The 13084-nt window shown below is 54.1% G+C and overlaps 1 protein-coding gene across 2 annotated transcripts in view; it reads right to left on the reverse strand.

Moving 5' to 3' along the window:
* The window catches only part of RUNX3 (RUNX family transcription factor 3), a 58115-nt gene extending 46208 nt beyond the window's left edge, over nt 1-11907 (reverse strand). The window contains exon 1 of one of the 2 annotated variants that reach the window (XM_032863792.1): nt 11750-11907. In XM_032863792.1, coding sequence (XP_032719683.1) covers nt 11750-11807 — 58 coding nt within the window. In that variant the 5' untranslated portion in view covers nt 11808-11907. The remainder of the gene's footprint in view (nt 1-11749) is intronic. The other variant, XM_032863793.1, reaches the window with a different exon arrangement.
* Between the last annotated feature and the right edge of the window lie 1177 nt (nt 11908-13084).

The following is a 13084-nucleotide window of genomic DNA, read 5'->3' on the forward strand; positions in this document are numbered from 1 at the left end:
TCAGGGAGAGGAACCCAGAGGGAGAGGCCCCCGCCAAAGTGCTCACAGTGCCATTATGAGAAGGATAACACAGGCCCCGCCCGGATGAGAAAGAAGCCCTTTGCTTGGGCCATGTATGGACCTGAGCTAGCCAAGGGATTTTGGCCTGCCTTTCTCGGAGCACTTTCCAAGCTGAGTTCTGGCCATGTTGTTCCATGCCCTCTCTAGGCCTTAGTTTCCCATCTACACCCTGGTGAAGAAGGGCCACCATACATCATGTGTCTTCTGAACGGACCATACACTGTGCTCTACACATCTCCCTTCTTTGGTCCTGAAATGACAACAGGCCCATTTCTCAGATGAGAAAACTTGAAGCCCAGTGTTGACTCACCCAGAAAGAAAGGGGTTCTGATCGGCCAGGCTTGCGGAAGTGCTACCGGCTCTTCCTGGGAAGGGGACCAGTGGAAGCGAAGGAATGTTTCTCCAGGGAGAAGACCTCGATGAGCTCCTAGCCACGGTGCTGTGTTGAGGCGCACAGGCTCCAGATGCGGGCTGCGTGGGGTAGAACCCCAGCTGGGAGACCTCGGGCAGGTTAACCTCTCTGGTTTTCAGTTTTTTCATCTATAAAACTGACTTAATACTAGCATGTGTCTCATAGGGTCGTGAGGATTCAGGGAGCAGAGGTGTGGAAAGCGCATCGCGCCTGGCACTAGTAAGAGCTATATGTCAGTGTTTGCTGCTAATATCCTAACCATTTCAGAGCTGAGTTGTTATAATTGTTTCCTAGACAATTATGCATTTAGGAATTCCAATTTTGTACTTTTCCCTTTTGCACTGAGCATCCAGCTAATTTCTCTTTCAAGTCTTGAACAATTTCCTCTGTCCTTGAAAAAATAACTCCCTGCCCCCACGGGGCCTATAGCCTGGGTGGACTGAACACAGCTCCCTGGAGCAGCTTTTCCCAAAGAGGGTTCCTTGGCACACCAGCCCGAGGAGGAGCCCATGTTCCTCAGCATTTTAAAGCCTCTGAGAAATCCTTCAGCAAAATACTCTGTCGAACATGGTTAGATACACTCTTCCCCAGTCTTGTTTGGTCACAGAGCCCCTTTATTTCTGCTCAGCACCTGACACCATCTGCCGAACACACGGTGGGAGATGCCCCCCTCATTTCCTGGTTTCTAGGAAATGGCAGAGCCGAGCGAGCGAGAACTGTGAATAATGCCCCTCACAGAGAGGCTTGGTTCCACCCCTGCAGAAATCATGTGCACTAAAGCTCTTCCCTCACTCCTCTGCGCGGGTACCCTGTGCTCTCCCCTTCACTGTCTGGTTCAGTCCCCACAGCAGCCTGGGGAGGTCAGTAGTGTCGCTATCCCCATCTCACAGATGAGGAAGTTGAGGCTCCGGGAGGTTAAGCGACCACACAGCCTACTGGCTGATCTGGGAGACAAACCCACAGCTTCTGATTCTGAACCCCACATTCTTTTTCTGAACATTGATAGGAAAAGCACAAATAGATTTCATTCTGCCAGGATCAATCTTCCCCAGTGATTTGCTTTTTAAAAATCTAAAGTGTTCCCCCCACCAACTACACACTGAATGTATTAGAAACTTAAAATCTTTAGTAACTTTTCACCTGATGACAAAGGCAATCCATGCTTGCTGTGTATAAGATTTTTCAAACATTTTGAGTTGGAAACGGAAAAAGGCCATAATCTCATTCCAAGAGATAAAGCTGGGTGAGCATTCGGGCTGACACTCTCCTTGATCTGCATGGCCCAACAAGGTAGCTGTCATGTCCAGGAGACTGTTTAAATTAAAATAATGAAAATGAAATAAGATTAAAAATTTGGTCCCTCAGTTGTGCTAGTTGTGGACTGGGGGGGCACATTTTTAGGGACATGTGGCAAGGAGCTACAGCATGGAGCAGCACAGACCTGGGACGTTTCCTTCATCCCAGAGAGTTCGGTTGGACAGAGCTGCTCTAGTCTCTTCCTAGACGTAGCCCGATGTACATGCATCGTGATTATTAACATTCCTGATGAGTTTCCTGGATATGTTGTATGTCTCTGCCTGGCCTCACCCACGGAGGGAAGAGACGCTCCAGAGACGAACACCAGACACAGGAAAAAACGGTCTCAAAGGAAATAGACCGAATGATAGCGCTTTTCTCTTGGGTGTTGCGATTGCAGCTTATTTTCAAATTTCCTAGATCCTTCAGGAGGTTACAACATAAAATGCAGGTGGGGTGGGGATGTTGATGGATTTGTTTTTTTTCCCTCATTAGTTCTCGCTGCTTCTAAAAGCTTCAAGGTATGATCTTACCCGAGGCTTAACTTAGTAGTAGTAGTGTTTCTTAGATTGTCGACTCATGAAGAGTGGGAGCCTGCACTAATTTGGTGTTTTATTCCAAGGAATAAAACACCAAATTAGGAAAGGCAGACAGTGTTTTTTTTCTCAGGCCCAGGGCCCCCCAGCCTAGGGCTGTTCTAGGTAGGGCTGGCTTCCTGGGCACCCAAGCCACGCAGTAGTTCACGGTGTCTTGCTTAGAAAAACCCCACGCTTAGTTTAATGCTCTGGGCTTGCCATCCTGAAATTCCTAATGATTTTTGTACAGGGGGCCCTGCATTTTCCTTTTGCGCTATGCCTTGCAAAGTGTGTCGCCAGCACCAGTGCTGGGATTCTCCCCAGGATGGGTCGCATTTTGACTCGGAATCATTGCCTTTGTCCTCCTCAGACCACAGATGTGCCCATCTGTGGAGCACTCACTCTACGTGCCTGAGAACAAGTATGCTTCAGTCTCTCAGACATGTGCCTAGAGAGTGACAAAAATAGGGCTTGCAAGTGGGCGCGGGAGGGCCCTGTGGTCTCTGTTCACACACATACCCATGCTCAAGGTGCACGTCTACGCTGGCCTATTTCAGAGGCGGCCCGGTGCATCATGGGATGTTCTGTCCCACATCACTGCCCAGCTTAGATCCTGCCTGGATTCCCTGCCCTGAACTCCATGCCCAACCTCTAGGCCTGGCCCACCTCTCCTCTGGCCTCTTCTTCCTCAACTTTCCCACAAGACCCACAAGCTCTCCGATCTCTAAGAAACCTGTTCTATGTGGCGTAGATCCACCCCTTAACCCATACCATTAATTCTGCCTGGATCACCAATGTTCCTTCCTTCCCAGACCTACTCATCTCAGACTCTACCCTTCCTGGGAAGCCTTCTGGAAGTGTTTGAGAAGAGCCTAGAGGTGTGTTGGTTGAGTAGAGGAGGCTATAAATCACTTTGGCACCTGGGGGTGTCAGGGAGGGCTCCAAGAAGTGGTAAGTTCCCAGGCCTTCAGGAAGAAGAGATGTCTGCTAGGTAGAAGGAAGAGTTTTGCTGGGCGGGCTTTGATGACAGACAGATTCTCACATGCATTTGGGCTTCACCAGCTACCAGCTGCATGACCTTGGGTGAGTCCCGTCCCTTTGCTGAGCCTCAGTTTCCCCATCTATAATAACAATAACTCCTAGTGCATGGATTACTGTAGAGATGAAGTGAAATGAGATACTCGTGCAAAGACCACACAGGGCCTAGCATACAGTAAGTCATCAGCAAATGCGGCTCCCATATCCCTTCCTCATTGCCTTTCTTCTCCTAAATAACTACTTTCGGCCAGTCATACTGTCACTGAGTCTGTTCATGTATTCATTTCTGCAACACAGGTAGGGAGAGCTGTGATGAAGATTTAATGAGGTCATGGGAGCATTTATGGAAGTCTCAGAAGGCTGAGATTTTACATGGATAGGGAGGGCATAGACCAGAGGGATGCTGGCCTATCTCCCTGGGGCATTTTCCAGAGGCAAACTCTTTCCACTTATCTCTAGAACTTTGGCTCTGGTGGTGGTGGGGGGGGGTGGGCTGGGGTTAGGGATCTTTGCCTTTCATTTGCTCCTATATCCCCAGTTCCCAGAACAATGTGTGGCATGCGTATAGTCGATGTTCAATAAATATCCATTGGAAGATCAGCGACACCAACTGGACCTCATCGCGTCCCAAGTCCTGGGCATGCCAAGAATACTGTCTCCAGATTAGGATCACAATGTAAGCCGCACGCATTTCTGAGTACCTGCTGTGTACATGGTTCTGCCCAGCCCAGGGCAGACCCTTCCTCTACATCCTAAAGAGGTAGGCCCAGGATGAAGATGACAGACACGGTGATTTGGCAAGAGGAAGAGAGAAGAGAGGTAACCAGCAGGTCCTGGGCTGGCAGTTCAGTGTTTAAAGATTTAGAAAACACCAATCACCAAATAATTAGGGACAAAAGCTCCTGCCATGATTGCACCATGTAGCATTAACTACAATGTTTGAGTGTTTTCCTTCCAGTCTTTTTTCTAAAGCTGCCTTGCACTCAGAGCTGGCTTCCTCTCCTCCTTGGGAAGGTAATGGCTGCTCCATAGAGGACCTCTGGGGCCCCTACCACTCCTAACATGAGGCTTCTCACTCCAACCTTCCTGGACCAGATAGATCTATCTAAAATAGGAGGGTGTGCAGAACCCTGGCAGGGGCTTTGCAACAACCCCCTTCCTCCATGGGCAGGGACCAGGATTCAGGTCCACTGAGGGGGGACTGCAGGGAAATTCTCAGCATGGGGGCCACTTTCTGGGACTGTGGGGGTTTTGGTGCCCAGGCAAACTAAGTTTCAGGCAGGGGCATGACCAAAATGGCCCTTTCCTCTCCTCTCCACCCCCCTACATTTCACCCTGTTTTCCATCTGAGGGCTCCGAGTTTCCCCTTCCCTTAATACCTTCTGCTAGCTCTGTACCCAACCGCCTCTCTCATCTCAACTAAGGTGAGCACCTGGCTGGCTCAGTCCGTGGAGCATGAGACTCTTGATCTCAGGGTCATGAGTTCGAGCCCCACGTTGGGTGCAGAGATTATCTAAATAATTAAAAACTTGAAAAAAACAAAAAGGTGAGCAGACCAGCAGACCCACTGATTCCAAAGTATCATGACTACAGGGACCCAGATGGGCGCCTTAGAGCAGCCAAGTGCTCCAAGTGAAATTGTGGTCACCAGGTCACAGAGTGAAGGACGTTTTTGGTGGGGGGCGATTTTGGTCACCCCTACAAATCGTAAGTTATGGGCATCCACCCTTTCCGCCCACATGTAAGTCTGAACCTTTTGCCAAAAACACTTCCCAGACGCAAAAGAAAACCCCAAAGAGGAACCTAAACCTTCATGCCTGCAGTGCCGATTGGATGGGAGCACTTGGGCTCCCACCAGCAAGCGTTTCAAAGAATGAGCCAGCCGGCAAAGGGGGAAGTGAGGCGCCCTGCTGGAAACTTCCCAGGCTGGTCAGTCCTGGTTCATTCAATCGCTTGCCCATTCATCCTCCCTTTCCTCTACCCATTTAGCAAAAAAACCCTGGGTGGTCCTTCTCGACACACACAAGGGGGGGGCGGTGATGGTGAGTGACGGTGGGGCAGGGCATTCCCAAGGCCTGGAGGGGACAGGGGAAGGACTCAGGGAGGCACCCCAGGGTGGCGGCCAGTAATCTGGGCCTTGAGAGGAGACAGGCAGCTGTCTCACTTTCCCTATCCCGCTCAGAGTCAGACAGGCTCCTGCCCAGGAGGCAGGGGAGGGGACATTAAATAGCCACAGTCCCAGCATTTATGGACGGCTTGGCTCTGCACCAGACCCCCATTAAGCACATAATATAAATTCTCTTTGAATCCATCCAACAAGTTTTGAATTGGCTACTGTTTGTTCTCCCCATTTTAAAGATGAGGAAACTGGGCTCAGAGAGGTGATGTTCTTTGTCTAAGGCCACACAGCGGGGAAGTGGCAGTGCCCGGCTACAGCTTGGGCTTGTAACCACATTTTACATTGCCTTATCCCCAAAGAACACCCTCTTCTCTACCACCCTCCCAGAGAGCCCTTGACAAGGGGCCCCACAGTCTCTCTACAGTCTCCTCCATGCTTACCCTTCTCCGGCCCTGAGAAAAGCAGACGTGGGAACATCTGCCATGGCATGTGATGAAACTGGAGATGCAGAGCGTGGCCCCAGTCCAGCCGGAGACAAGACAGTGAGCCCTTGCTGCCTGCCAGCCCACGCACGGGGCTCCAGGGCAGGTCCCATTCACTACGGGAAAGCTCTCTTGGAGGTCCGTGCTCCCAGCCCTATCGCACAGAGGAGGAAACTGAGCTCAGAGAGGTGAATTAACATGTTGCCTGCTAAACAGCTCTGACCTGGTCAGCCTGACTCCTACACTGTGTGCCAGGTGGAAGGTTGTCTCTGGGTAGACAAGAAAACTTGCCACTGATTCAACCTGAGACAAGACCAGACTCCTCTTCGGACCTCCGTCTCCCCATCTATTTAGTGAGGAGGTGGCACTCTCTGTCTGCCTGGTCCAGTATTTTCCTGCATTGGCTCACTGTTTCTGGTTCTTGTGACTTCTCAAGGTACGACCGGGTCTCACTCCCACCCCAGGCCCACAGTTCCTAGAGTCACCCGCGCCCGCCCCTTGCACAGGGCGGGTTGGGGGCTGCCTTTGGGAGGGACTACTTCAAGGCCAATGACAGAGGGCCCAGGCCTCACTGGGGGCTAAAGCCCTTCCTTCCTTCCTTCCTTCCTTCCTTCCTTCCTTCCTTCCTTCCTCCCTCCCTCCCTCCCTCCCTCCTCTTACTTCCACCAAGTAAGGCGGGATACAGGGCATTAGGTGGGCACCAAGGCTGGCCCTGGGACTGAGAGCTTGGAGGAGGCCAGGGCCCCTTGGTGGTGGCAGGTGGTCCTGGGGAAGATTCCTGGCAGAGGGGGTGTTTGAGCTCAGTTTTGAAGATGGGATAAGACTCCTCAGCTACCAAGAGGGCACACTCTGGGTGACGGATTTGAGGATGGGCCTGCAGATAAGGCGTTTCCAGGAGACAGGAATAAAGACTGGTGTTTCTGCTGCCTGGCCCTCCCCTGCCCCCAGCCAAACTCTGAGGCCAGGCCTCAGTTTCCCCTCCTACTGAGCAGTCTGGACTGGCTCAGAAGCAAGGCTGGGATCAGAGGATGCTGCTCCCCTCTGCCTCTCAGAGCCTTCTGGAAGGTCAGGTTTTCAGGCCCTATTGCTCAGGGGCATCCTTCTCCCAGCTCCCCTCCCCTCCGTAACCTCCCCCACTCCCTCAGGCAACCAAGTAAGCCTCAGCTTTGATGCGGCCACCTCAAGCCTCAAGGCCCAGGCGTCAATGGGCCCTCTATGTGACCAGTGGGGCCGCTGGGGGCCGCCAGCTGCCGTCGTGGGCGTGGGTAAGGCCTGGATACACAGTCCCACTGTGTGGGGCTGGTTCATGTCCGCCCAAACCCTGTGGCCGGTGGGGGGGCTCCCAGGAATGTCTCCCTGGGGGGCACTTTGGACAGACAGGGTGGTCTGGGGAGATGGGGTTGTGCAGGGCGGCCTCGGGAGCCCCCGGCAAAGGGGCCCAAAAGACGTGGCGCCAGGTAAGCACCATAGTGGGCGTGGGGTGACTGGCGGTCTGTCTGGTCAGTCCGCTCATCTCCCAGGGTTGGCGGGGGAGGGGGAGGCTGCCATGGGCACACCACTGAGGGTGACCCACTGTCCTGCGGTGCCTGGGGTCTGGGACTTTCAGGGCAAAAACCAAGAGAGTCCCCTGTTGGCTTAGGAAAGGATAGTGACTGACCTCCTTAGTCTGGACAGTTTCCTCCCTGTCCGGTGACCTCTGAGTCAGACCATGGGGGCTAGAGCTGCCCAGTGCCATTTTGTCCACCCCCTGCCTCCACCCAGGCCTGCCTCATGCCTGAGAGGCCATTTTCCGTCTCTCCCAGGCGTCTTAACAGGAGGAGCTGCCAGCCGACTACCCAGCCACTGCTGAGAGGATCTTGGCGGGATGGGTGGCCCAACACACCGGCTGTCCGTCCACTTCCGCGGGCTCCAGCCACCCTGGGGGTGCCCAGAGTCAGCTCATCCCCGTCTCCACACCTTTACCCCAGGCTGTTCTCTCTCCTGGAATTCCTTTCCCCCTCTGTCACTTCTTCACCCAACCAAGACCAGCCTGAATGTCATTTCACCAGGGGAATTGTTCTCCTTATCCCCGGGTGGGCTAGTCTAGTCCCCTTCGTTGAACTTCTATACTCCCCATTCTTCCCTCCTCATGATATCGATCACACCCCAGCGCAATTTTTCAGTTTCCTCATCTCTTTCCACACCTGACTTTGAGCTCTTTAAGGGCAGAGAGCCTGACCCAGTCACCCTTATATCTGAGATCCCAGCACAAGGCCAGCCTCACGGAAATTGTAAGAATGAGGGTGTTTATTTGCGATGTCCTCTGTGCCAGGCACCCTGCTCATTGAATTCTCTCCAGAGCCCCTTGAGTTCGGTATAATCATCATCCCCATTTTATTTATGGGGAAACAGGTACAGAGAGGTGAAGTGACTTGCCCCAGGCTACACAATTAGCAAGGGGCAGAGTCAGATTCTGGAGCCGGGACTCGAATACCCGTGCTCCACTCCCTGAGAAGTTTTTCTGTAATTACTGGATAAGTGGAAACCTTTGCCTCCCCTGGTTCTCCTAAATGCTACATGTTGCAGTTCAGACCCGTTTCCTCCAGTTTCCTCCCCAGAAGGGTACCCCAGAGGGGACAGCTATTGCCTGCATGGGTGTGGTTAAGGGGTGTGCTGTGAGGGGGACGCCCCAGAGAAGGGCCTCACGGGTAGTTTAGGACAAGGGTGCCGGCCTTCCACGGAACTGTGGATGGGCCCTTGGTCATCCCCAGGGCCATTGCCTGTGTTATCAGATGGGGAAACTGAGGCCCAAAGAGAGGAATGGACTTGCCCGTAATCATGCAGTACGTTTGAGTGAGAGCCATCAGCATCTCCATTTTTCAAAAAAAGGAATAAATACCCTTTGCCAGGGGCTAGTCCCGGCAGAGGAAGAGGGGGAAGAATGGAGAATTGCTGGGGGCCTAGGGGTGCTCCAGGAGGTCCCTGTGCCCTCTCTCTCCTTCCATTTTGGTGCCTGGAACTCTACTGTCAGTCTGCCAGCTTCCTGGGTTGAGTCTTGTCCTCTTTCCTCCTCACCCTCTACTTCACGGCCTCCGCCCTCTTCCTAGTCCTCTTCTCCCTAGGGAACTGAGGTGCGTTTGGGAGTTGGGGATCTACGAGCTTGGAGTCCCAAGGACGCCCCCCCCCCCCCCCCCCCCCCCCCCCCCCCCCGGCCGCCCTCCTGCTGAGGGGCTTGCATGGAATTCGGGATGTCTGCGTGCTGGGGTGGGAACGCGGGACAGCTTTCCTGTCACGAACCTCCAACTAAAATGCAGCGTCTCCTTCCCCAATGATTTTGTCCCCAGTGGAAATCACAGATGTTCTTCCGTGTCATGAGGGCTGAGGCGGAGGATCTGGAAATGCCATTTTTGCTTGTCACCGCCATGTGGTGGCCATTGCTAGAGCTCCTGAGCTCTCTGCGTGTCACGACAGAGGCACAAGGTCACAGTCTTATCACTTAACTTCTTTTACAGCTTGATAATTGTATTTCCACAGATCTGGTCTGCATAGTCCTTCAGATTTGGTTTCATGCCCTTAAAAAGTGTGACTCTGAGAAGGCGTCTATAGGCTTTCTGAGGCTCCAGAAAGATCTGTGGCTCAGAACGGGTTAACGACCCAGCGTGGCTCAGTGCGGAGCCCAGCATTTTACCACCCAGAGGTTAGCTCTCTCTGGGGACAGACTCGGCAGCGGCAGCCCTGTGACTTTTGGGGGACAGATCACCCAAGTAAGCATGCTGTAAGCAGGACATGGGGAATGGAGCTGGGCAGGAGAGACGGGGCCAGCCAGTGTGGACCAACGCCTCAGACCCCAGACCTGGAACCATCCACATGGACCCTGGCTTACAGAGCACATCTATGTCCCTGCCCACCAGGAATCAGCCTCTTGTCTCTGGGCACACATGGGGCCCAAAGCCACCAGCTCTCCTCTCGCTTGCCCTCCGAGCTGCTCTCTGCCCTCTCCACGGCCTCAGGAACCCATCTTAGGCGGCAGCTCCCTTAGTCCAGTCTCCCTAGATTCCTTTGTTTTAAACCCTACATTTCTCCATCTTGCTCATGGAGAGAGAAACACAGATTACAAAGACCCAGCAAATGGTTTTTATAAACTCTTATTTTCTTGCCACAGACTGCCTTTAATTAGCTCTGGGAACTACAAAGGGAATAGCGTTATAATAGGAGCAGCTTGAAGGAAGGAGCCACGGCTGTCAGCTCCCAGACCTGAGGCTGTTGCTTGTCACCAGCCACAACCAGGTTTGGCGGGAGTGCATCCGCCTCAGGGATGGCAGCCCCCCCCCTCGCCCCCCCCACCCCCAGCCCCCATCTGCAGCCATACAGCCTGCCTCAGCTTCTCTCCAGAGAGGAGGAAAGGTTCCCACCTCAGATAAGCCCTTGAAGAAACCTTTAAACAATAAGAACCCAAATGTGCCTCTGCCCCTGCCCCTGCCCAGAACTGGCCTCCCAGGGACTGGCTCTGAGTCACTCTGTTAGCCCGCAGCAGGACAGTCTGACAGGCAAAAAGGCAGACAGTCAGACCATCTTCTGTATCTCAGCTGACAACCTCAGCTGAAGAAAGGCAACACCAGTGCCCCCCCCCAGTCCTTGGAGTTTTAGATTCCATTCAGCCCCTCTATTCTGGAGGAGAGCCTCTCTCTGTGTACAATCCCGAGGCACTACCCTCATCCCCAGCCCATCCCCAGCCTCAGACGACCAGAATGCCACAGCCAGAGCTTCTCCGTTTGGGACCATGACAGGTTACCTTCCTTGCCTAAGGCCACTGAGCAAGGTAGTCGAGACCTGGGGACTCAAGCTCAGAGCCTCTGGACCCCCAGTCTCAGGTGTCACAGCCCCATCTGGACTCCTGCTGGGGGGCAAGGGGGAGGACGGTAGCCGGCCGATGTCTGAGGTCAAGGCTCACCAGCCCTAAGAGCCAGGCAGAGGCAGGAAAAGTCTCCCCCCGAGTTCCAGCCTCCATCAGAGCTTCCAAGTGGGGGATCCTGGAACCCTATCCATTTTGAAAGACAGAGCCCAAAGCTCTGGGTCGCTTTAGGCCACGAATAGAGGCAAGAGCCACCTAGAAACACTTTCTTCTCCCCTGCGGCAGAGTCTGTAAACCTTCCCCAGGCCTGCTTCCCCGACGCTCAGCCAGTTTCTTGCGTCCCAGAGCTATGCAAGTTCTCCACAAACGCCTGTAGCCTCCTTCTCCTCCCTCTGCTTCCCGCCGCCCAGGATGACTTGGAAAGCCTGGGAGAGATCCTCAGAAAGATCTCCAGATTCATGGCTCTTGACAGAAGCTGGCCTGGCTCTAGGAGACCTGAGTGTGTCCCTGAGCCTGCGTCTGCCTGAGCTCAGGTGGAGGGTCCAAGCTCCCCGGGTGGGCCAGGGGCTAGGGCTGCAGGGTCCCAGAGCCCCGTCAGTAAGGCAGGAAGCCTCAGGTCACAGGAACACCTTCCATGTCCTCACCACCTCAGGACCCTTCGAGGTTGGCCGCTGAGGTCTTGCGGTGTCCATTTCCCCCACTACTTACTGTCCCCACCAGCTGAGGATAAAAGTCCCACAAAAGTCCACTCCAGGAGACCACGGAGGCCACCAACCCCTCTTCCCACCTCAGGCTTTCAGGAGTCAGCCGACATAGGTAGGCAGGCCATGCACTTGAAGGCAGCCTGGGTGGTCGGTGGAGGGACGCGGTCCGGGACCTGGCCACAGCTCCCCACCCAAAAGGATCAACCCAGGGCCCTGGGCAATCGTTACTCACCGCGGATGAAGGTTGGCGAGTAGGTCGGGAAGGAATCGAAGATGCTGTTCGATGCCATGCCCCTCTCTGAGGAAGGCGAGAAATCAGACCTTCCGGGGGTTGGCTTGGGATTGACTTGGTTGGCTGTTGTTTTATTTTTTCCTTGTTACTTTTTGAAAATAAAAGGGGGGGTAGTGGTGTCGCTTTTTGTTTGTTTTTTTGTTTTGTCTCTTTTTTTCCCCTATTGCTACGAAAAAGAAAAAAGGAAAGAACGCGAGAGTGTGTGTGTGAGCGAGAGAGAGAAAAAAAAATCCCCAAGGAAAGTAAGTTTCTGTTTGTACCCAAGAATTTGGATTCCCAGTCCCACAGGAATGTCTAGCCACAAATTTTCAACAGAAGCGTATGCAGAGTGTATCATTAGATGGCGGGAAGGAGCCTTCAGCAGCCAGGGCGGAGGAGCTTGCTGGGCAGCGAGAGCAGAGCCAGGCCCAGCATCAGCGCCACGGGGAATGAATGAATGAGGCTCGCCCCTGACAGAGCCCGGGCTCCAGTGGGTGCGAGGGCGGCCCAGGGGTGGGGAGGACCAGGAGCCAACCAGCTCCCGCGCAGGGCCTTGAAGGCGGCTGAGGGCCTGGCCCTGTGGTTCTGTGGTTGAGGGACTAGGCCTTCACAGTGTCAACCCAACCTCAGCTCACAGGATGCAAGAAGCCAGCTCGCGGCCTTGGCCCATTGGCTGGGCTGGGGTCACCTGGGCTGTGATGTCATGGCCTCTTAGAAAATTCTGTGGCTGCCTCTCTCTCTTTTTGGGAAAAAAGAAAAGAGAGAGAGAGAGAGAGAAGGAAAGAGAAAGAGAAGGGGAAAAAAAGTGATGGCTTTTATTTGTGGCCTCAGCACGCGGCCCAGGAGCAGAACTGAAAGCAGGCAGAGGGGGTGGCTGGGCGGTGGTTTGGATCCTGTAAAGGAGACTCATTTTTAATTAAGGCCAGTGTTGGCCTGGGCGGGCTGGGAGCCCCTAGGGCCCTCACCAGACCCACCAGCGGGTGGTAGGGCTCCCCGCCATGCCCTCCACCCCGGGGCTGCGGCTGACACCCGGCCTCGGTCCACCACCACTGCTGCCAGGGAACAGTCCACATGTGTGGCACTTCGGGGGGATTTCACGGCAGCTGGGATTAAACACAAAGGGAAACACTCGAAGTGGCATCACCCCAGTGCGGCCTGCCCGCAGAGGCCTCCCTCGTGAAAGCTGGCAGCAGGGCCATCTGTGCCAAGGAGCCCGCTGTGGAGCTCAGATTCCGAGCCCTGAGCTTGGCGTTCAAGGCCCTTTGCTCACGTTGCCCACTTTCATCTCCTCGGGGT

Source organism: Lontra canadensis, unplaced genomic scaffold (genome assembly GCF_010015895.1).
Source record: "Lontra canadensis isolate GAN:19392208 unplaced genomic scaffold, GSC_riverotter_1.0 scaffold25, whole genome shotgun sequence".
In the NCBI taxonomy this organism is placed as follows: Eukaryota; Metazoa; Chordata; class Mammalia; order Carnivora; family Mustelidae; genus Lontra; species Lontra canadensis.